General features: G+C 33.6%; 2 protein-coding genes across 4 annotated transcripts in view; one reads left to right on the plus strand and one right to left on the minus strand.

Annotated features, from left to right (window-relative positions):
* The window catches only part of sgtb (small glutamine rich tetratricopeptide repeat co-chaperone beta), an 18,661-nt gene extending 14,578 nt beyond the window's left edge, over nucleotides 1–4,083 (plus strand). For both annotated transcript variants that reach the window (XM_051121961.1, XM_051121962.1), the window contains exon 12: nucleotides 3,354–4,083. The gene's annotated coding sequence lies outside the window, so the exon portion shown is untranslated. The remainder of the gene's footprint in view (nucleotides 1–3,353) is intronic.
* Nucleotides 3,849–23,497, minus strand: trappc13 (trafficking protein particle complex subunit 13). 2 transcript variants are annotated; one of them, XM_051121955.1, is made up of 13 exons: nucleotides 23,424–23,497; nucleotides 20,996–21,064; nucleotides 18,837–18,936; nucleotides 17,365–17,449; nucleotides 17,149–17,276; nucleotides 14,428–14,500; nucleotides 14,069–14,113; nucleotides 13,705–13,722; nucleotides 10,607–10,740; nucleotides 8,893–9,091; nucleotides 6,659–6,759; nucleotides 6,432–6,579; nucleotides 3,849–4,456 (listed from the first exon to the last, which is right to left on the minus strand). In XM_051121955.1, the coding sequence occupies exons 1-13, from the start codon at nucleotides 23,467–23,469 to the stop codon at nucleotides 4,349–4,351; spliced, it is 1,254 nt and encodes a 417-aa protein (XP_050977912.1). In that variant the 5' UTR covers nucleotides 23,470–23,497; the 3' UTR covers nucleotides 3,849–4,348. The 2 variants fall into 2 exon arrangements, with proteins under 2 accessions (XP_050977912.1, XP_050977913.1); XM_051121956.1 differs by lacking the exon at nucleotides 13,705–13,722.
* Nucleotides 23,498–25,457: the final 1,960 nt, after the last annotated feature.

Here is a 25,457-nt window from a genome sequence, read left to right on the forward strand (position 1 = left end):
CCGATACCGATACTTTTATTTTTGGTACTTGCTGATTCCGAGTACCAATACCGATATTTCAAAATTTACCGGTAGATTTGTAAAATATAGGTTACAGAAACTAAAAGAATATGTATAATGTTAGTTGGTTAACTTCATTTATCAAATAAATACAGTTAAACCAAAATTTATTTCGATCACATTATCATAAACTGTGTCCTGCACCCACTAAAAAAAAAAAAAATTATCAAAAGATGGTGTATATCTGCTGTCTGAATAATTTTTGGGTTGACTATAATATCCCTTAGTTATTTTTATTTTTACACTTAATTATGCCCATTAAAATGTGTTTTGTTACTTTCACTGTTTTTTTTTTTTCTTGCTCTATACATCATTTTCAATTTAATAGCATTAAACTGCTCTATTGCAGCGGCTCTGTACTGTAATCACGCGAACCACTCATTATGAATCTCCTAACTCTGATATTTTCAGAAATATAAGTAGCGTTTTTTCATCTGAAATATGCTGCTATTTGGGATATAATCTAAAGCGACTCAAATAATGCAGAAACACTTGTGAAGCAAGCAAAACATGCGCAAGTACAGTACTGCCTATCGCATTTCACACAGGCTGTTCTCTCACTCCCTCTGTCTCTATACCATTAAATAACTTGTGCATTGATTTACTTAAATTGTTTTTGACATATCTCTCCGAACTACAAACTTTCCAGTGATGTCAAGGCGGGATATTAACTCGACAAGCCCGCACATCTTGGCCGCCGCACGCTCAATCCAGTCTGCGTGCTTTGCCTATCAGCTGATGCGCACCAGTTAAACAAGCTTAATACTGAATGTTTAATATTATTATATTACTTGCATACATATACTTCGTAGACATCCTTAATCTCTAATGACTCAATTCTGCTGTCTGTTGTTTTGTTGTCCGTGTTTCTTTGCCTGCATACGCACTTGTCACATGATGTGGTATCAGCGTTTGGTATCGGGGCATTTTAACGAGTAAGAGTATGTTTACAGGAGTTCAGTATCAGGCCCAATACCTATCGGTATCGGTGCATCCTTATGTATGACTCTTCTGACATAGTAAACTTGCTCAGTAGCGCACCTGGTACAGCACAGGAATTGTGATGTGAAGTGCTCAGGAACAAGTCTCGTAAAACATGTCACAACACTCGATAAAAGAGCTCAAAGACTTGTATAAGCAATATAAAATGACATAGTTGCTTCAGCAATTTGTTTTTTATTTCTCGTTTGGTTTTGTAACAGGCATAATTCACCCAAAAATGAAACTTCTTCCACAATTTACTCACCCATAATTGGTTAATTGGTGGTTATTACTTAGAAGAAAGGAGTCTCCATATGTAAGCTCCATATGTATGACTTTTCTGAAGCAGTAAACTCGCTCAGTAGCGCACCTGGTACAGCACAGTAATTACTACATAAAGTGCTCAGGAACAAGTCTAGCCAAACACCAGTTACGACAATCGACTGGTTTATCTTTGGGTCTGTTTTCAAATGCGAAATAGCATTAACCTTTTAACGTCACTCACCAGACATTCCATTTCTGAACCACAGCAGCATGTACATCAAGCACCTTTATAAAATGCAGCCAGATTCATTCATTTGCTTCAAATGAAACAGAACACAATTTAGCACCGTTCACTTTGAAAGTGTCATGAAACATGCAAGTAGAGTAATATCGTTTTGCATGATCTGTAAACTAATATATGTGACGCTGGACCACAAAACCAGTCTTAAGTCGCTGGGGTATATTTGTAGCAATAGCCAACAATACATTGTATGGGTCAAAATTATTGATTTTTCTTTTATGCCAAAAATCATTAGGATATTAAGTGAAGATCATGTTCCATGATGATATTTTGTAAAATTCATACTGTAAATATATAAAAACAATAATATGCATTGCTAAGAACTTCATTTTGACAACTTTAAATGTGATTTTCTCAGTATTTAGATTTTTCTGTAATCATGTAATCTTGTAGAAGTGAGATAAGGTGGCATGGATGCTTTAGAAAATTGTTTTATTTCACGTTTGCTTTTGTTAAAGGGATAATTTACCCAAAAATCTAATAGAATTTTGCAAAAATGTTGCAAAAGAAGTTTGAGTAAATGTAATTAGTTGCTGTACTTAAGTATGTTTTTGCCAACTTTACTGAGTATCAAAGATATTAGCAACTTTTACTGTCCACTTGACTACATTTTTTTTAAACAAGTATATGTACTAGGGGTAGAACAATCAATCGATTCATGGATCAATTCTGCGATTTTCCGAATGCATTGTGATTCTCTCTGGAGTCGATTCTGAGCTTAGTTTTTAACAGCACATGGCGCTCTAATCTAGTTTTTAACCGCACACTCAAACGCTCAGAAAGAAGAGTGCTTGTGTGCAAGAGGTTAAATGTACTTGCATGTCAGTTTTTAAGCTTTTATGACAGAAGATTAGTGTAAACAGCCCACTGTGAACACTCTTGCAATTCGCTTCAACCTTTTCAAACTTTGAAGTGTGTAAGGAACTGGAAGCAATTCTACAGCTATTTCTAAAGCACACAATGCCGTATGCTGTTAAAAACTAAGCTCAGAATTGATTTGAGAGAAAATCGCAATGCATACGGAAAAATCACAGAATAAATCCACAAATTTTTGAGTGCTTGAGCTTAACTGAGACTTTAAGAGGCTGTTGTGACAACCTTGATTTATTGATATTTTGAGGTGTTCAGTTTCATTTTGATTTTAGAAAATAAATCAACTGGTTCTTGGTTTTCACTTGCATTCGTAGTTGTTGAGGACTAATGCATCTTTGAGCCTACATTAATTACAAGTAAAATATGTAAGTATTGTTAAAATTAGATATCCAGGCCGTACTAGGTAAAAAGGAATCTACTAGAACTGTCTAACGATTAATCGCATACAAAATAAAAGTTTAAGTTAATATATGTGTGTACTGTGTAATTCTTATGTATATATAAATACACACAAATGAATGTATATATTTAAGGCAAATATGTTATCTATGTACAAAATATTTTTATTTATATATAATAAAAATTATATAAAAATAAAAGTACATACACTTGTAAATATTTCTTAAATATATATATAAATGTGTTTGTATTTATATATACATAATTACACACAGTACACATATATATTAGGCAAACTCAAACTTTTATTTTGTATGCGATTAATCGTGATTAATCGTTTGACAGCCCTAATTCGAGTATGGTTTTCAGGTACTCTTCACACCTCTTAATAAATGGACAGGATTTTGATGTTTATGCCACTGTGTATCCTGCAGAGTTATGAAAACTATGAATCTCTATCTTCTGGTCTATACAGGATCAAGAACCGAAGGAGGGCGGGCGGAGAAGAGTCGTGAGTGCAATCGTTTAAATCACCCGAGATGGAGGGCATGGCACTTTATATGGAGGCATCAGGAGTGAAGAGAAAAAAAAAACACATTTAAAATCACCTTATACACAGAGAACATTATCTTAATACCCGAATGAGGTTTCTTTGTGTTTGTCTGTGTAGATAACGTTTCAGTCCTCTCTTTATGAATGTAGCTGGTAACGACACATCAGAGTTGAGTTTATTTTACTAAACGAATGACTGATCATAAGTTTGTGCCTATTAACTAGATGTGGGGCCATGGTTATTAATATCCAAGGACATTTTAGGGATAGTTCAGTCTTAAAATAACAATTCACAAATGATGACGGAATTGTCATTTTTTGGTTGAACTGTCTCTGTAACACATTCTCTGATTATTTTTACTATATATTCTGTTCGTTTTAGGAACAAAAGAGGCATTTGTGTGTGATAATCACTATATCGGCCGCTTCACCAGTCCTGTTTGTTTAGCCGTTCGATTCATCCGTAATGACAGCAAAATATTGCTATAATAAGCATATTCATAATCTCACCCTTTGCAGTTTTCTTTTGCATGCTCCATAATCTGATATTTGCAGTCAGATGAGTGATTGAAGCTTATGTAATATGCTTATAAAACAGAGCAGTACAATGTTTTTGTCAAAAAATAATGTTAATAAATGTGTCCTGAAATCAGTCAGATGTCAGCGTCCTTTGTGTTAAACATTATGACGTTTGGTTATTATTATCCAGAAGAAATGTGCCTCCAAATGCCTTTTTTAACATACATTTTAATTTATGTTTTATTTACATGGACAGACAGTTAAAATCATGATTAAGCTTTAAAAAATGATATTTTAAAACAACCTTAAAGGTAAAGAGCAAAAGGTGTTATATTAATAGATGCAGAACAGATGGGAGTTGGTCCATTGACACAGACAGTGCAAAATGCCACAGGGGTTTCAGCTCTCTGGACTGGTGTAAGGACACACCACACAGACCTGTGCGATGTCATCATATTCATACGTCCTCTTCAGGAAGGTGTCTGTTAGCCTCAGTCCTGAAATGCTCTAAAAAACAGAAAAAGCAGCACAATTCATATCTGGTGGCAGAAAACACCAGTTTTCGAATGAATTTCGAAATGAAAAAAAAAAAAGATCAATTTTAGTTTATATTTCAAAATTCTGACTTTATTCTCGCACTTATCTCACAATTCTGATAAGTAAAATAAACTCGTCATTCTCTCTTTTGAGTTTATGTCCCCACACTTCTGGCTTTTTTTCCCCTCAGAATGGATAGACTCACTATTGTTGAGTTAAATCAAGTTATAAAGTCTGAAATACGACATATGAACTTGCATTTGCAAGAAAAAAGTCAGAATTGTGAGATTTTAAAAAAAGTGCCCTCCACAAATATTGGCACTCTTGGTAAATATGAGCAAAGGCAGCTGTGGAAATAAATCTGCATAGTTCATCCTTTTGATCTCTCATTCAAAAAAAAAAAAAAAAAAAATCACAAAATTCTAACCTTTCATTGAAGTAAAACGATGGAAATTCGGGGGAAATCTCATTATGAAATAGATATTTTTCTCTAGTTCACGTTGGTCACAAGTATTGGCACCCGTAGAAATTTGTAGAGTAAAATATCACTGAAATATATTCCCATTTATATTTACATTTTTTTTTAGCACACCAGGGTGGAGCTAGGAGGTTGCAAGATTTTAAATATGAGGAACACAAAGGCCCAATTCCCTCAATTGTCCATCACAAGCAGTAAAACCAAAGAACATAGTTCTGATGTGCAGAACAAGATTGTTGAGCTTCACAAAATAGAAAGTGGCTGTAAGAAAATCCCTATTTCCACCATCAGGGCAATAATTAAGAAGTTCAGATCAACTAAAGATGTTACAAATCTGCCTAGAAGAGGAACGTGTGTCTATATCATCATAATGGATGGTGAGGAGGAGACTTTGAGTGGCTTCAAAGTCCTCTGTTATGTGACTCTGTTGAATTTTTTGGATATATAATTCAGTAAAAACTGAAAAGGATTCCTTAAAGAGATAGTTCATCCAAAAATGAAAATTCTGTCATTAATTACTCACCCTCACGTCGTTCCAAACCCATAAGACATTTGTTCAACTTCAGAACACAAACTAAGATATTTTTGATGAAATCCAAAAGCTTTCTGACCATGCATAAACAGCAACGCAACTGACATGTTCAAGGTAAGGACATTGTTAAAATGGTCCATGTGACAACAGTCATGTGTCGTGGTACTCTCGTGAACGCGTGTCAAAGACTGACGTGGAAATTGTTGAATAAAAGAGAAGAAATTGTTGAATAAAGCTTCATAACATTATAGCTGAACCACTGATGGACTATTTTAACAATGTCCTTACTGTCTTTCTGGGCCTTGATAATTACATTCCTGTCTATGCAGGGTCAGAAAGCTCTTGGATTTTTATCAAAAATATCTTAATTTGTGTTCTGAAGATTAACGAAGATCTTACAGGTTTGGAACGACAAGAGGGTGAGTAATTAATGACAGAATTGTCATTTTTAGGTGAACTATCCCTTTAACTTTGATATTTTGCCTCTGATATATGTGACTCTGGACCACAAAACCAGTCTTAAGTCGCTGGGGTATATTTGTAGCAATAGCCAACAATACATTGGATGGGTCAAAATTATAGATTTTTCTTTTATGCCAAAAATCATTAGGATGTTAAGTAAAGATCATGTTCCATGAAGATATTTTGTACATTTTCTACCGTAAATATATTAAAACATATTTTATGATTGGTAATATGCATTGCTAAGAACTTCATTTGAACAACTTTAAAGGTGATTTTCTCAATATTTTGATTTATTTGCACCCTCAGATTCCAGATTTTCATATAGTTGTATCTCTGCCAAATATTGTCCTATTCTAACAAACCATACATCCAATGGACATCTTATTTATTCAGCTTTCAGACTGGTTTTGTGGTCCAGAGTGACATACATGCTTTAAAAAGGCCATTGATCATGTCTGAGTTTCGCTTACCTGTAAACCCTGGACGGAGGACAGTAGTTTGAGAGGAATGGAGAGGGAAGCGCTGGGGCTGAGTTTACCCAGCTGTCTGCCTGAAACCCCACACCAGTGAATGGAGCGAGTGTTACACATCTCCAGCACCAGATCCATGGTCCTCTCACTGAGAATGAACAAACCAGCGGTTAAAACTCACAGAGTACAGAACTGACGCCCAGACAGACTCACAGTAATACTTTTACCTGCAGTTTGTGATTTTACAGGTGATGTCGAAGGGCTCCTCTAGATTGACCGTGTCTGGGATCAACTCAAGAGAAAGCCTGACGTCACCGTAACCAGGAGCCTAGAAGAGAAGATTGGAGTGAATCGTGTAACATTACATTACAAGTTATGTAATTGGATTACTTTTTTTTCAAGCAATGCATTACTTTTAAATTTGCAGTTAAATATTTGATTTACTTTTTGAAATAAGTAATGCAAGTTACTTTGTTTTCCCATTTATTCATTGACAGCTCTGCTGTCCCCATGTTGAGAGGCACTTCCTTCAGCCTGAGGCTTATTCATTTCACTTTTGGTGTGAAAGGCAGGGTTCCCACACCTTGGTTAACTTCAAATTCAAGGACCTTTTAAGAACTTTCCAGGTCCAATATCCTCAAATTCAAGGACTTAATAGAGAAGTCCACTTCCAGAACAACATCTGACAGATAATGTACTCACCCCCTTGTCATCCAAGATGTTCATGTCTTTCTTCCTTCGGTTGTAAAGAAATTATGTTTTTTGAGGAAAACATTTCAGCATTTTTCTCCATATAATGGACTGATATGGTGCCCCGAGTTTGAACTTCCAAAATGCAGTTTAAATGCGGCTTCAAACGATCACAAATGCGGTTGTAAACGATCCCAGCCAAGAAAGAAGGGTCTTATCTAGCGAAACGATCAGTTATTTTCATAAAAATATACAATTTATATACTTTTTAATGCCAAACAGTCATCTTGTCTTACTCTGTCTGAACAGTTTTTTTTGACAGGGTATGTCGAAAAACTCTCTCATGTTCTCCCTCAAATTCAAAATCGTCCTATATCGCAGATTTACCTTTTTTGTTAAGGGTGTTTGATCTTCTTTGCATGTTCACTTTGTAAAGACTGTGTCGGTACTTCTGCAGTGATGTAGGATGATTTTGAAATGATGTTTGAAGTTGAGGGAGAAAATACGATTGGAGTTTTTCAACATCCCCTAACTGTCTTGAGCCAGAATACACAGAGTTCAGGGAGAGAAAGACAAGACGAGCATTTGACATTTACAAGTATTTAAAATTGTATTGTTTTTTTAATGAAAATAACCGATCGTTTCACTAGATAAGACCCTTCTTCCTCAGCTGGGATCATTTACAACCACATTTGTGATCGTTTGAAGCCGCATTTAATCTGCATTTTGGCAGTTCAAACTCGGGGCACCATATCAGTCCATTATATGGAGAAAAATGCTGAAATGTTTTCCTCCAAAGACACAATTTCTTTATGACTGAAGAAAAAAAGACATGAACATCTTGGAAGACAAGGGAGTGAGTACATTATCAGTCAATTGCTGTTCTGAAGGTGGACTTCTCCTTTAATGTGGGAATATATTTCAAGTAGAGCAAAGTTACATCTATTGCCTTGTAAGATACATTGTTACAGTTTTCATGCGTCAAACACTATGCAAAAAAAGCATTTTATTTGAACTTCACAGCCTCTTTTTGCAATAGGTGAGTCTGTGAAACACTGAGGTACCATTGTAGCAGGTTTGCGCGTGCGTGAACATCATGACAACACGAAGTACCTCACGTGGGAAACACTTAATGTGTAAATGCACAAAACGAATGTAAATCAAGCAAACTAGTGTGCATAGGCCGTGAAGTGTTGGCGAAATAAATCATTAGTGGACCGGAGGGAATAATATGGATTTTTTTTCCAGAAAACATCTTGCACAAAATAAATTCAAGCACTTTCAAGGACCTGTATCTATGCATGTTCATTTTTAAGAACTTTCCAGGGCCTTGAAATGTTTTTTTTTTTTTTTTTTTTTTTTAGATTCACAAACTTTCAAGGACTTCACAGACCTGTGGGAACCCTGGGAAGGGCCTTTAAATTTGCCAAAAATATAACTTCTGGGATTTTGTTATTGAAAAACAAATAAGCAAGCCCAGCCCAGATGACAAAAACTAACGCAAAAATAATGTAATGCATTACTTTTCATAAAAAGTAACACAATTAGTTACTTTTTCATGGAGTAACGCAATATTGTAATGCATTACTTTTAAAAGTAACTTTCCCTAACATTGTAATTAAATGTGTTCTGCATAATCCACAAGCATTTTCTTGATGATTTGTGTGGAAAGGACTCATGAAATAATTCATTTGATTCATCATATGGTGAATTCTTGTAGCAAGTCTTTATTTATTTATATTTTTTTAAATTCATGCTAAAGCCAGTGTACCATTCTCTGGAGTTGGCTGGTCTGTAGACGTCCTCTCTCCCCAAGGTTGGTTTTCCACACAATGTCCAGTTTGCCGATCACCGTCACTCCTTTAATGACTCCGGCCTTCTCCGCAAACTCTGGCTTGGGCTTCAAACAGTACAAATACTGCCTCGTGTCCAGTGGCTGCAGATACGACATCTTTCCGAATGTTGATTCGCTGTAGAAATACAAGTTTAATAATATCAGCAAGTATGTTTCTGAACCATTTAAAGGTGCTGTCACATTTACCATTGTGTAGCAAGTTTGTGGGTAAAATCAATTTCCATCCTTCTGTTTTGTCTCTCAGTATATCAGAAAACGCAAATTGGTATGTTATTATATTAATTTATCATCACAACCATAAGCACTATTTGTATAGCAAACAGGTGTTATTCTTCTAGTTATTTACCTAAGAACAATCAGACAACAAAGCAAACAATTATCTCATTTATTGTAATGCACTTAAAAAAAAAAAAAAGTCTATGGGCCAAGACATTCCAGAACAATTAAAAGCAGATTTGTGAAGCTTGTATTTTTCATAAAGCAAGAGTTGCACGACTGACTGTAATTTTGTCTCTAGTCTCATGTTAAAATGTGTAATGTTTGAAACTGTGTGATTTTTAACATTGCAATTTCTTGCTCCATAGACTCTAAGGATCTAAGGGTCAAGTCAACTTGGACAACATGTTACTGATGTGTATGTAAAATAAACTGTATTCAACCCAAAATATTATTTACCTACACTACTATTCAAAAGTTTGCATTTCTGGATTTATTGGATTTAAAAAACAAAAGCAAAAACAAAAAAACAGTAAACCTAATATTATGAATTATTATTACAGTTTCAAATAGCTGCTTTCTATTTGAATATATTGTATATCTAACTTATTGTTGTGATCAAAGCTGAATTTTCAGCATCATTACTCCAGTTTTCAGTGTCACATGATCCTTCAGAAATTATTCTAATATGCTGATTTCATACTGGATTCTTCGATGAACAAAGTTCAAAAGAAGAGCATTTTTTTTTTTTTTTTAACATTTGTTTCACAAATACACTACCAGTCAAAAGTTTTTGAACAGTGACATTTTTAATGTTTTTTTAAAAAGGTCTCTTCTGCTCACCAAGCCTGCATTTATTTGATTCAAAGTACAGCAAAAGCAGTATTACTGTGAAATATTTTTACTATTTAAAAAAACTGCTTTCCATTTGAATATTTTTTAAAAGTATTTAATGTGGTGATCAAATTAGAATTTTTATTTAGCAAGGATGCTTTAAATTGATCAAAAGTGATGATAAAGACATTTATAATGTTACAAAACATTCTATTTCAGATAAATGCTGATGATCTGAGCTTTCTATTCATCAAAGAAACATGAAAAAGTTTAACAATAATAATAGTAAATGTTTTTTAGGCAGCAAATCAGAATAATAGAATGATTTCTGAAGGATCAGCTTTGAAATCACAGGAATAAATTACATTTTAAAATATATTCAAACAGAAATCAGTTATTTTAAATAGTAAATATATTTCAAAATTGCACTGTTTCTGCTATACTTTGGATCAAATAAACAGGCTTGGTGAGCAGAAGAGACTTCTTTAAAAACACTACAAATCTTACTGTTCGAAAACATTTGACTGGTAGTGTACATAGACAAAATGTCGCTAATGATACATATCTAAGTAAATGTTACCTTTCAATGTCAGAAGACACACTGTTGAGTTCAGTGACGTTGTACATCATAGAAGGTTCCAGAGACACTTTCTCCATGAACATTGGAGATGTAGTGATGTTCTGGATCTGTGCCTCTAGAAACACCTCATCCGTCTGTAGAGTCAAAGGTCAAAAGCATCAAATCAGACCAGCTGCTGACATTCAGTCATTTACTCAGCCCTGATAAGATTTCATGCAGTACTGTACTGTATGTACATTCATATTTTATACACAATACCCTGGAGAGAGACTTTATTTGACGGGCTGCACATAAAGACTTAACGCATATGAATACATCACATTTACCATTAATGATCAACTAATAGCGTGTGTTCATAACATCACAGTCAAAGCTGCTGAATTTGATTCAATATCATGTAAAGGTCTGTGAATGTGGCCCATCAAATCAAGCTCTTCAGACGAGTCCAAGTGAAATTTGTTGAATTTTTGCAGAGAGCCAAATAAAGCAGCTGTTTGCCCAGTTGATCTCCGGCCGGTAGATTAGTATTATTTCAAGTTGGTATTACAAGTGGAGGTTAGTTCATGCCTGTGGATCAACAGCACCTTTTGACAGAAGTATTGTTATTGTTCCAGCATGAAGCAAAGATCCCATGCCAAGCCTGATTAATTCAATAACCGAAAAAACAACCATTTTAAAAGGATGCATTTACAGTTAGACTACAACACGTCACAGCATGTCTTTAAACTCTTAACACCGTTACAATTGATAATAATGAAATATAAGATAGTGTACACAGTGGTACATGAAACGTTTTTGGCATTGACGCCAAGCAAACGGCATAAAATATCAATTCAAAACAAGCATCAGTTTTTCCCAGTCTAAGAAAACAAAAAAGTGAATATCTGTTTTCTCCAGAGTCAGACATGTTTAATTGATTTAGTTTAGCGCTGGTCAGATGAGTGAGCGGTAAAGCAAAAGCACTGAGAGGAAACAAGTCAAGGAAAACTGAAGAAAAATATTTCTCTTATCTCACTTTGTTTAATTTCCTTTTTGAGATGATCAGCATTAGAGGTCGACCAATATTGGATTTTACCGATACCGATAACTATGTTGGACCACACTGGCCGATACCGATTAATCGGCCAATATTTTTTAAAATGGATACTGAACGGAAAATAAATAGAGCTCTACTATTAAAAAAAAAAAGTAGCCTACTGAACCATACTTTGTAAAATAAAAAATTATTAATTATATATTGATCATTAGAGTTACCACATTACCAGTACATCAACAAGCAAGCTAAAGATGGCCATCTTTAAATATTTACACAAAGGCCACAGCATTGAAATTGCATACATATGGATATTGTGTACTTTCACAATTTAACTGCTTCTATTCTAAAACATTTGTGGTTATCTAATCAAAATGTAAAAATATGTTAGTAACACACTGGACAAAAGTGCCGCACTGCATCTAGAAGAACTCACAACTATCCGGTATCACACACACTGGACGCATCGCATTCAATTCAAGCGGCGTCTACAAGACTTTATTTGATCACCAAATGGGCAAAAGTATACTGCTGTCCTTTCTCCACTACTGTAGCATCTAGTCAACAAATTCATTGCTTAGTAATGACATGAAAACATGCACTACAGTATACTGGACACACCGTTTCGTTGTCGATGTTTTAAATCCGCCTTTGAAGTGTCCTGCTCTCTGTGTCACGTGTCTAAACAAACGGCACGTGCCGTCAGTGATTTCCAGCACTAGTGGCTGCTCTCGTGCTGTATAACAAAGACTATAGGGACTTTGCTGTATAATGACAACCTTCTCAGCCGCTCCAGCAACAAACTCAAACCGGAAAAAACCATCGGCATGGATTTTTGCGATTACAGATAGTTCCGCCAATCAACTATCGGTGCCGATTAATCGGCAAAACCGATACATCGGTCGACCTCTAATCAGCATTACTTAAAATATTACAATAAAAAAAGTTAACTTTTTAGCTTTAAATAGAAAATTCCATTCAGTTTTGCATTTTCAGTAAACAATGAATAAAAATACACAAGTTACTTATTAAATATACACTACCAGTCAAAAGATTTTTAATGTTTTTTAAAAGTAACTTCTGTTCACCAAGCCTGCATTTATTTGATCGAAAATACAGCAGAAGCAGTAATATTTTGAAATAGTTTTAATATTTCAAATAACTGCTTTATATTGGAGTATATTTTAAAATGTAATTTATTCCTGTGATCAAATCTACATTTTTAGCATCATTACTTCAGTATTGAGTGTCACATGATCCTTCAGAAATCATTACAATATGCTGATTTGCTGCTCAAGAACAAGAATTATTGTTATTATCAATTATCAATGCAGTTGAGTACATTTTTTCAGGATTCTTTAATGAATAGAAAGATGCAAAGATCAGCTTTTGTAACATTATACACTATACCAATCAAAAGCTTTCAAATGAAATTGTAGAAAATTAATACTTTTACTTAGCAAGTATGCTTTAATTTGATCAAAAGTGATGATAAATACATTTATAATCTCACAAAAGATTTCTATTTCAGATAAATGCTGGTCTTCTGGACTTTCTAGTCATCAACATGTTAAAAAAAAAAATAATAATAAAAAATCTAATAAATGTTCTTTGAGCAGCAAATGAGGATATTAGAAGGATCATGTGACTGGAGTAATGATGCTAAAAATTCAGTTTTGAAATCACAGAAATAAACTACATTTTAAAGACATATTTAAATAGAAAACAGTTATTTTTAATATTAAAAATATTTCAAAATTTTACTGTTTTTGTACTTTGGGTCAAATAAATGCAGGCTTGGTGAGCAAAAGAGAGTTCTTTAAAAAACATTACTGTCTTCCTGTTCAAAAACTTTTGGTAGTGTATAAAACACTAATGGAATAGGTTTGGATTTCTGAACTTAGCCTTATATTTCCATATCAGCTCTGTTCTGTCCATTAATAAATCTATCAATTATCAAAATACTTTTCTTGTGTTTTCCTCTTGCTTGTTTCAAAGACTCAGAAGGAGGAAAGAAATAGGTTACGCTGAAAAAAAAGTTGCAATGAGAAGGGAAAACAATTACCACTGAACTGAGGTCACTCTAATGGAGGAATAAAACACAAAAATAAACATTAGAGAAGTGAAGGTTACATGCACCAGAAAATGACAATGTCAGTTTTCTTCTTGAAGCAGCATAAATGTGAACAAAACAACTAATTATGAATGAAACACACACACACTACAAAAGAGATATCAAATGAAAATGTACAAAACGGGTTCTTAAAAAGCATAGCCTCACTATAAATTATTGAATATATAAGCAGCGAAGGAATGGTTAAACAGTATGACCATGAAAAAAACACTATAGACGATAAGTGTGTAATTTTTTGCATGTATAATTCTCCAAATGTTACAAAAACACATCAAAGTAGTAAATGTAAACTTACCTCAGCATTGTAGAATTTGGTTTTAACATCTAGAGGCTTGAGAACCTGGTTCAGAATAGAGTTAAAACTGAAGTTGGAGCTGCAGTTTGATTCCACCTCAGCAGAATCCATGTAAAATTCAATTTCACACACAACTCAAGACTGCTTTCAATGACGTAGCTTCAGTTCTTCAACACAATGCTCTGCTGACTATCTTCTGATGAACTGAGCAGCACGAGATCTCATGCTGGAGTTCAAATGTTAAGCTTTAGTGTAAATTAAAAGTCTCGGCTCTGTGCGAAATGGTTTGCGAGTGATGTGTGAAGCTTCGCGTCCAATCACAGCACAGAATGAATCAGCGGAGGATGAAATGAGCTCACCTGAAATTTAAAGAACTTTCTGAAGTAAAGCTTCTCTCCAGTCTGAGTTGTGTAACTGACAGCACAGACCAAGCTGGAATCAGATGACAAGCAGCGTTTAAGTAATTAGTTACAGTTATTAGTCACTTCTCACAAACAGTAACTGAGCTACATCACTATAAAAGCTCAACTTGGATGCCCCCAATATTATGTTAAATAAATTAAATTAATTATTTTTTTAGTTTACGTACCAGGCTAATATTAAATATTTGATATACTATTATATGTGACCCTGGATCACAAAACCAGTCATACGGGTTAATTTTTCAAAATTGAGATTTATACATAATCTGAAAGCTGAATAAATAAGCTTTCCATTAATGTATAGTTTGCAAAGGTACATATTGTATAGGGTGCAAAAAAATTATTTTAAGTTGTCCAAATAAAGTTCTTAACAATGTATATTACTAATCAAAAAAATAATTTTTGATATATTTACAGTAGGGATTTTACTAAATATCTTAATGGAACATGATCTTTACTTAATTTCCTAATGATTTTTGCCATAAAAGAAAAATCATTAATTTTGACCCATACAATGTATTTTTGGCTATTGCTAGAAATATACCCCAGCGACTTAAGACTGGTTTTGTGGTCCAGGGTCACATATATAAGCTTAGTGGCACAGTTTCTTAAATATCTGAAAGTACATTTAGCATCAGTCAGTCAAGAATTATAATATTACATTATGATAATTTAGCATTAAACTTTAGTAATTAGAACTTTAGTAATTAGAATAACCATGTATGAATGCACATTTGTCATGTTGTCTGAACTGACTGGTGGTGGTGCTTAAGATATTATTTGTAATTTAGTTTTTCTATAAAAAAGGGGGAAAAACTAAAAATAATACTGATAAGATAACAAAACTACTACAAACTCTACTACTAATAATAATATAAAACGCACTAAGGATTAATGAGCTGTTGGGTTCATGAATATTAATGACGTTGTCTGTGTTTGTTCAAACTGATTTGGTGAAATCAAAACAGGGACCATAATAGGCCAGCACCTGCCAATGAGATTGCCGCTTGCGCATTAGTTCCTACCGGAGAAACTGTTCTTAAAGGAGAAGTCCACTTCCAGAACAACAATTTACAAATAATGTACTCAACTCCCTTGTCATCCAAGATGTTCTTTTTTGAGGTTTTTGAGGAAAACATTTCAGGATTTTTCTCCATATAATGGACTTCACTGGTGAACTTTGAACTTCAAAAATGCTTTTTAAAATCAGCTTCAAAGGGCTCTAAATGACCCCAGCCGAGGAAGAAGGGTCTTATCTAGTGAAATGGTTACTTTTTTCAAAAAATAAAAATTTGTATACTTTTTAAGCACAAAAGCTTGTGTAGCACAGGCTCTGGGATGCGCATCCATGCTAATCATAGACTAAAGACCCAGGTAAACAATGAATTAATCTTTTCTGTTTCTTATAACATTATAGTTTTGTCTTGTTTGTAGTGTGATCAACATATGTGTAAGCAGTAGATGTGTTAGGGAAGTAACATGCAACATTTTAAGTATATTTTGCTAAAATGAACGAAATGACTCGAAAAAAGATTCGTTCATTTTGCTGAACGAGACTCAAAGGTCCAAATTGGTAAAATGATCTGAACTTCCCATCACTAATACGAATCATGTGTATGTTCATCGTCTGTGTACTGAGTATGGCAAAAAACTCCATCTTATTTTCTCCAACAACTTGAGAGCAGGACATTGTTGTACATTTTTGTTTGTAAACAGCGTTTACAAACTTACTTGCACTTTCTTAGTCTTTGTGCGTTCGCTTTGGAAACACTGGGTCTGTAGTTCCACCTACATTCTGCGTGACCTTTGTGATTCAATAGTACGTAGTGTCGTGGATGCGCATCCCAGAGCCTGTGCTACGCAAGCTTTTGTGCTTAAAAAGTATAAAAAATTTATTTTCCGAAAAAATGACTGATTGTTTTGCTAGATAAGACCCTTCTTCCTCGGCTGGGATCATTTAGAGCCTTTGAAGCTGCATTTAAACTACATTTTGGAAGTTCAAAGTCGGGGCACCAATGAAGTCCATTATATGGAGGAAAATCCTGAGTTTACACGTTTTGACGTCCACATATTCAAGAATTTACAGTGGCTGTATCTTTTCTGTCATAAAGAACTGGCCAAATATTAAAGATTAAGTAGACATTTAAATCAAGTGTTGTTGAGTCAATATTAAACGGATTAGATTGCGCAGTAAAGCGTAAAACAATCATAAGTGTAAAAACATAAAAAACAGGTCAGGCAGAGTAAGACAAGATGAGTGTTTGACATTAACAAGTATATAAACTGTATTATTTTTATGAAAATAACCAATCTTTACGCTAGATAAGACCCTTCTTCTTCGGCTGAACTGGTTTACAACCACATTTGGGATAATTTGAAGTCGCATTTAAACTGTATTTTGGAAAATCAAAAACGGGGCACCATATCAGTCCATTATATGGAGAAAAATCTCTAAATGTTTTCCTCAAAAAACATAATTTCTTTACGACTGAAGAAAGAAAGACATAAACATCTTGGATGACAAGGGGGTGAGTGCATTATATGTGAATCTTTGTTTTGGAAGTGGACTTCTCCTTTAAAAACTGTCATAGCCTTTATTATATTAATACTAACCAGCATTATATTACTGAGAACTAAAGTCCATCAAAAGTTACGTACATGTGTGTCCCGATCTCTTTGACCTCATGATGGATAACATCATCAATGCAACATTCGGGCTTGAGCTCTGAAACAGCAGAGTTTGAAGCAGATAAATTCAACCTCTGGGAGCTCGTCTGCAGGTCCGCCTGTGAGAGGAGAGAATCATGGGAATCGTGAAACAAAACAGCTGCCACAGCTGCAGAAGATACTCCATTACTTGCCATGAGCAGTCACCTTTACGAGAATATCTTTGACCACTTGACTGCTGTCGTTGTGCACGCTGATGTAACTGGAGAAGGTCTCGCCAAGGAAAATATTTCTGTATAGGAAACGATGAGAATGCATATTTGGAATCGCTGGAGTACTTAGAGATTCAAAGAGGCATGTGCCACTTTCCACGAACAGGACACAGAATAAGACCTGAGGTGCTTAACCAGCAGAAAACGATGATCATTAACCTCAGGAGGTCAGGCGAAAAATACTATACCAACTGATTTACTTTCTATTCTTTATATGTGTTGTTTGCAATTTTTGTAAAACTTGTCTATCTATCTATCTATCTATCTATCTATCTATATATATATATATATATATAAACTTGGGTAGCACTTTAATCACTTTCAGAAAGCCTTTATGTATCATGCATTAAAATTATTCATAATACATTATATCTTGTCATAAATAATGACGAAAATTTAAAATACAGTGTAACAATGAATTGGTAAGTGTTATAACTATGTATTAACTATAGTTACTATTATTCATAAGATTGTACAATGTATTATAAGGTGCATAATTAAGACAAGACAATTAATGTATTAAAACTACTTTTATAGTAAAGTTTTTATATCTCTGGTAACACTTTGCAATGATGCTGTATTTGTTAACATTAGTTAATAAACAACAACAAATTTCTAAAGCATGTTAATGTCAATATTAACCAAGATATTGTTACAACCAAAATTGTATTGTTAATATTATTTAATGAACTTAAAAAAAAAATAGCAATGAATAGTTGTATATTTATTAAGTAATTTTAACAAAGAAATTACTAAATACTACAGCAAATGCATTGCTCACTGTTAATGAATGCATTAACTAATGTAATTAATATGACCTATCCTGAAGTGTTACCCAAATTTCTAGCACTATTTATTCATTTTATTTTGCTAGAAAATTGCATATTTTCTGATTCGGGGTGAGGAATACAGACATTTGATGCATACTAAATTAAATTATAATGAAAGTACATTTTTGGTCACACTTTATTTTAAGGTCCAATTCTTGCTATTTACAAACCATTAACTACGACCTCAGTGAACTCCTAATTCGTTGTTTATTAATAGTTAGTAAGGTAGTTGTTAAGTTTATAGGGTAGGATTAGAGATGTAGAATATGGTCATGCAGAATATGTGCTTTATAAGTACTAATAAACAGCCAATATGTTAATAATAGGCAACTAGTAAATAGTGTTACCATTTTTATTGCAGTTAAACACATCTAATAGTTCTAACTACACATAATAACATTTTAAGAGGTTTTTTTTTTTTTTTTGACATTTTGCCTCTAAATCATTTAAATATGTCTGTATGTAAGTGTACCATATTTGTGGAAAGTGCCATGACCTCATAACAAAACCAAAAATAAATCTAAAACTTTTCAGTTATCAATATGCATATAATCTGATTTTATTAAACAAGCATTACCCAAAATTCTGTGGCAGCGTGAGCATTTCCCCGAGGATTAGTGTTTCTGCCCCCTTGACGGTCGATGGATCGTCTTTCATGAGTCGTACAAACAAATCACCTGTAGACATGTGATATGCTGAGCTGTAAAACCTTTGAGTGACAGCCGGCGCTTAGACTTAGATTGCACTAGACATCTAAATCAATAGATCATTTTATATGTGTGTTATTTATGCATAGGAAGCTATTTTTGACATGATTTGCCAACATCTATAAATCTCCAGATGTATCTCATGTATGACAAATATAACATCAACATTGTATAAATCATCAGATTGCAAGAAATAACTGAACTAGAGGCAAGCTATGCTTCTGTTGACTATTTATACAGATTAAAAGCATAACACAAGGTGGTGTTTGATGTTCTCCATTCACTTCATGTTTCCAGCATTACAATCTCATTCATGCTGATTTATAGGGGGACATATTTCAGCTCCTTTTATATATAGAAGTGCTACTCAGAACTGTCATAGTGACATGTGGTTCTGGAGGACGGCTGCTGGAGATCGCCTTTCAGAGCCATCGCTACCTGCAACTGAAAACAAACATTGCAAACTGCTGATCTATCATACGGCCATACTAGGAGGAGGCATTATAGCAGGGATCACAGAGATGCTGCTAATAGCTTTCAGAGAAGCTCAATACTGGCTGATGTGTTGCATTACAACAACAAATGTTGCAATGTAATACTTTAGACCAGAGATGCCCAAATCAAGGCCGCAGGCAATAAATGGAGCACCAGTGCGACTGACCCGATCAGAATATTTGTGTTTGTGCTGAGGGGAGCTTCAAATGTTTTGCAACACTGTGTAATGCATCACAGACATATTTCACGAATCCTTTCATAAACAAAGTGTAGAGAGAGCGTAAATAAGAGATTGATTTTTGAGCTTTGTTGAATATAATAGAACTTGAGATCACGAGTGACAGCTTTTAATGATTCTTAAGGGAGTTTGCAAATGAGAGATTGATTTTAATACAACAGTTAAATAAGCAAGAAGTTAATATTAAGTGACTTACATTGTCTGTCTGTAAAAATATTGCCGGATTTTGCTCTATTTCATGTCAAAAATAGTCTGAAACAAGTCACAACTGAGCCGCTGAGCATCTACATTCAAACACAAGTTTAGTTTGTGAATGAACGTGGATTTTTTAAACAAAATCCAGAGAGTCAATGATTCAATTTCCCATCCATAAAGACAGTCATTTGCTTTTTGAATCAAATGAATGAATGATTCAGTAATTAAATCATTGACTTGCTGCCACCTACTGGCAGTTTTAGTTTCATTTTTAAAGTATCTTTTAGTTACTTAAATCATTTAATATTTCTAGTCAAAATTTTATATTCAAAACATTAATCTCAACATGAATTTATGAGTTTGATTGCACTCATGCCACCTCTGAGCCTCATTAAACATGAAAATACACCTACAAGCCACTTTTGTGCTCTTCTGTGCCACCTCTGTAGTACTAATTAATTTTGTTAAAGGGGTCATCGGATGCAAAGTTCACTTTTTCATGTTGTTTGAACATTAATGTGTGTTGGCAGTGTATGTACATACCTACCCTATAATGACAAAAATTCATTTTAATTGATCTGTAAAAATAATATCCCCTTTTTTAAATCGAGTCAGTGTGGCATCACACCCACAATAGTGAGGTGCCGTAAATCACTGACAAGCTACGCCAAATCGTGCTCATAATCGCAGATGAATCACATTCGATTATGAGCGCGATTTGGCGTAGCTTGTCAGTGATTTACGGCTCTGTGTATTAATTGCCGCTCCAGCTGAACGCACCTGATGGAGCTTTACTACTAATCAAAGTACCGGCTTTACTGACTAAGCGCGCCTCATAAACGCATTTGATTAATCGTGCAGCCCTACCTGAAATGTATAGATTATAATGCATTTTAATGATTTTTTAAATGCATTTTTTAAAATGTAGTTTTTAGTTTTAGCCCTTCATAGTGAACAGTTCAAGTACCTCTACTTTTAATAATAATTAATGAACTATGAATTTAATTTAAATGTATCTGGTTTCATAAAAATATGTGTTTTATTTAAATCTTTCTTGATTAGTACAAAATCATGGTTAATGTAAGTGTGATTGGATTGTACCTGGAAGATCTCTGTCCTCACACGTCACCGGCATGTTTGTAAAAAGCGTAGGTTTGGTCAGCCGCATCACTGGAGAGAGAGAAACACAATTAAATCATTAATATAAAATGGTTACAATGTTTATATTTAAGGTTGATAATAATAACAACTTATACATATGTAATTTTAAATGCTCAGTTGATTCAAAGACCAATCGAGCAATTAAAAAGTGATTCATATAGTTTAAAAGGTATTAAGTTACTACATAGATAAATGTCTTCCTGAATGTCATCACCAAATTCTGAATATCTAGCCTAATAATATTATACTGTGTCAGGAGTCCTAAGATTGTTTGCACTCTGTAATTATTTTCATGACAGCTAAATACATTTAAACTGTATTTAGCTAAATGTAATACAGTAATGAAAAAATATCATGTTCAGACATAACACTTTATTACCAATATAACTGAAATCAGCATAAAATTAAATTCGTACTACAACACTACAATGATCCTACAATTGCACTTACAGTTGTGCTTACCCTCTGATAGTATTTAATCATTTAGTTTAAAAAGGTTTATGTTTTGAATTATATTTTATTATATTTTTTACTTAATCAGACTGGTACGAAACCTGGTGACGCGTGTAGGACTTGCGATATGAACAACAGGAAAAAATGCAAATGCAGACATGATCAGAAAAGGCTAAATGGTCTAAAAAGTCACAATTATGATCTTCATGGTCAAAATGACACAGTAAATATTAATAAAAAAAAATGTGTGTGTATACTACTATATACTATACTGGCATCTAGTGTTTACACACATTTAGTGTTTATTATTATACAAGAGCAGGGGTGCTCAATCCTGTTCCTGGAGATCTTCCTTCCTGCAGACTTTAGTTCCAACCCTGATCAAACACACCTGTCTATAATTATCAAGTGCTCCTTCAGATCCTAATTAGTTTGTTCAGGTGTGTTCGATCAGGGTTGGAGCTGAACCCTGCAGGAAGGTAGATCTCCAGGAACAGGACTGAGCACCCCTGTACAAGATGTTATTATTTTTAATTAAGAACAATATTATCTTTTCCTAACATTTATATTATTTTATAAATAAATAAATGGTGTATAATTTAGAGATGAATATTGTCTAGTACCATTAAGTCCCCTCAAAATACATAATATCAAAACAAAAATATTATTGAAATTTTATTGAAAATATAGCACATGCATTCCATTTAAAAAAGTTATGTTCACTGATGTGAATGATTGCAGAGGATCACAACACATATGTTTAAAAAGCACGTTTAAAAATATGTCAACAAATTCCTTCATGTCCCCCTCAGGTAGGTGTCTATTTTAAAGAAGTTGTTGGTTTCACAATCAAAAAAAAAAAAAAGTTAAAAAAAAAAAGTTTTTTTTTTTAATTTTAAAGGCAACTCAAACTTCAAGCTTATCAATTTTTGGTGATGTAATTTATTAAACGATGGAATAAATAACGGACCAAACTTAATTAAAAAATAATTAATTTATTTTTTAAGGAAAAACTATTTAGTAACAGGAATTAATAATTAAAATAAATAATAAATAATTAAACTATGAATTAAATAATTAAAAATATAATAAAAAATAAATGGTGTATAATTTAGAGATATTTTGGCTAATACCATTAAGTCCCATCAAAATACACAATATCAAAACAAAAATATTATTGAAATTTTATTGAAAATATAGCACATACAATCCATTTAAAAAAGTTATGTTCACTGATGTGAATGATTGCAGAGGATCACAACACAAATGTGACCTTTAATTGCTTTAACTGAGTGAGGGTTAATAATTATCAAGAAAACAAAGTTAAAATGCAAAAATTCTTATTGGTTCCAAAAAAATAAAAATTCTAAACTAATTCTGTACTAAAACAACATTGATTCAGTAGTACTAAATATACCAAGATAACAAATATTAAAATTATTTACTGAAAATCAAATCATTTATTGTTCTTCATTCATTTGATACACAAGACATTAAATACATATAAAAGCATCACTTTTAAGTGCTTTTCTATCATCTCATTCAATACCAGACTGATTAAGAGACAGAGATCTGTCTGATGAAAACATCAGCTGTCATTATTAAGACCAGCGGAAAACAACTAACGTTAGACGCTCGTTAACTGACCGATAACTGATAACGTTACTGACTTTTTCATAGAAATAAACACTAGTACACATGTCCTCTGCCTCAAACTTCATAAACTGCAGCAGGTTTGAGATTCAGTGTCTTCTGTATTCAGCAGAAATGTTTAGCATTAGCAGCTAGCAGAGATGATTCACAGCTACAGCGTGTATTTCAGCGATATTTCTGAATGAATGTAAAGCTGCAGCACTGTTCAGACATTCAGCTGCTGTGTCGGTACTCTAGTAAGAAAGGTAAACACTCGCAGTACCTTTTAATGCGAGCAGATGCTCTTGTTTTGCCTGGTTGACATCCATCTTGCCTGCTGCACTGGACTGACCTTTGACCAGCTGCTGACGGCGACTACGGAGGAACAAACCGCGTTTCAGAGACACCAGCCAGTAAATAAATAGCACATGCAGACGGGCTGTGAGAAATACACATGCCGTAATACCAGTGTTGGGGAGTAACTAGTTACATGTAACGGAATTACGTAATTTAATTACAAAATAAATGTAATTGTAATTAGTTACAGTTACTGAGAAAAAAATGTGTAATTAAATTACAGTTACTTTTGAAAAATGCCAGTGATTACAAAGGGGATTACATCTGAATTTTTTCACACACCCACTTACAGATTTAATTGACTTCTTTTAAATTGCATTGACTTCTCTAAAATGAGACACCAGTGTTTCAGGAGTTTAGGACACAGAATAGGGCACAGGCTTATTCGATAACTGTTTTATTTCCTATTTGGGTTTATGCATAAACTTTATTTTTTAAGATTGTTTTTTCCAAGGCATTGTTAGATGCTGGTGTTTTCTGTCATAACTATGCAAACATTTGATTTCAAACCCAGTATCATAGCTATTAAACTATTTCTTGTTATGATGTTATTTATGTTATGATCTTGTTATGACATATAGCGCAACTGCGCTCACAGTGACCTGAGTTCAATTCCCGCCTCGACGTCCTTTGCCGATCCCCCTCCCCTCTCTCCTCCCAGCTCTTTCCTGTCATCTCTCTACTGTCCTAGCACAATAAAAGACATAAAAAGCCCAAAAATATAAGTTAAAAAAAAGTCTGAATTTGGGGCGTGCTTTAAATTAAATTATTACACAGCTCAGACTCATTTGGGGGAACTTAAGTCAGTGCTATATGCTTGATAATTTTTCTTGGTGGAAGCTTTGTGTTTGGTTAGCTAATAAAATATTAAAGCTTAATTCAATATTATGTGGACAATTTCTTAATTCTGTCATCCTGGTATCATGGACTTGCTCTGTTGTTCCATACAAACGCAACTGCTGCCATTTTTTTTTTTTTTTTTTTTTTTTTTGTACACTGTAATGGATTATAAGATAACTAACAAACTAGTACTACTACCTAATTATTTATGTGGTGAAATGTTGTGTAAGAAAACTGGTATGACTGCACTGTATCCCTAAAATGTCTAGTTTGAACTTGCCGTTTGCTAGCAACTGATTTCTCTGTGGAAGCTTTGTTCAAATATTTCAACACATCAGTGTTTCGTGTCTAATAATTTTGACACGAAACATCTAAATAATCTATTAGCAGCTGTGTAATAAGTGGGATAATGTACATTCAGCCAGTTGTTATCGCAAAATAAAGATGTATATTATCCCTTATTATAATCTTAATTCAAGTGATGAAGGATTTTGAGAGTCTGACAGTGATCAGTGTTGAGTGCTACTGTAAGGTTCACTCTGCCTGGTTTAAATGTTTCAAAATGATTAACAATTGAAAATATTAGAAATTTAGAAAAGTAATCAAAAAGTAATTAAAAGTAATAAGTTACATTACTTTAATAAAGTAATTGAAAAGTTACACTACTTATTACATTTTAAATCAAGTAATTTGTAATCTGTAACCTATTACATTTCCAAAGTAACCTTCCCAACACTGCGTAATACTGCCATTGAACCCCATAGAAATCTTCTATTAAGAATTTATTGTGATTATATGGTATTCATTTGGCCTCAATCAAACATGACTTCATTCAGTGGAGGAAAATAAAAAAGCTTCAAATAAGTTTCTGTGGGCCATTCCATCGAATGGGTGCCATTTGCTTCCAAAACTCTTCCAAAACATTTTTCATGTTCTATCTTTTTTTTTTTTTTTTTTTTAAGACTGAATCTAGTAATACACATATTTAACTATTTAAAATCTGTATGATCCATCTCAGGTAACTTTATTTAATTTTTTACACTATTTTAAAGTGGAAGATGGATGCATTTTTCTCAGTCCTGTTACCAAAACTCTTATGTCTTTTAAAAAAGCACGTTTA

This window comes from Labeo rohita, chromosome 10 (assembly GCF_022985175.1).
Source record: "Labeo rohita strain BAU-BD-2019 chromosome 10, IGBB_LRoh.1.0, whole genome shotgun sequence".
NCBI classification, from domain to species: Eukaryota; Metazoa; Chordata; class Actinopteri; order Cypriniformes; family Cyprinidae; genus Labeo; species Labeo rohita.

Coding starts and splice junctions, on each gene's coding strand:
- trappc13 (XM_051121955.1), bottom strand. CDS start 23,469: ATGGATGTCAACCAGGCAAAACAAGAGCATCTGCTCGCATTAAAAG. Junction 21,065..23,423: donor GCATCTGCTCGCATTAAAAG/GTACTGCGAGTG, acceptor CTCTCTCTCCAG/TGATGCGGCTGACCAAACCT. Junction 17,450..18,836: donor ACGCTGCCACAGAATTTTGG/GTAATGCTTGTT, acceptor TTTCCTATACAG/AAATATTTTCCTTGGCGAGA.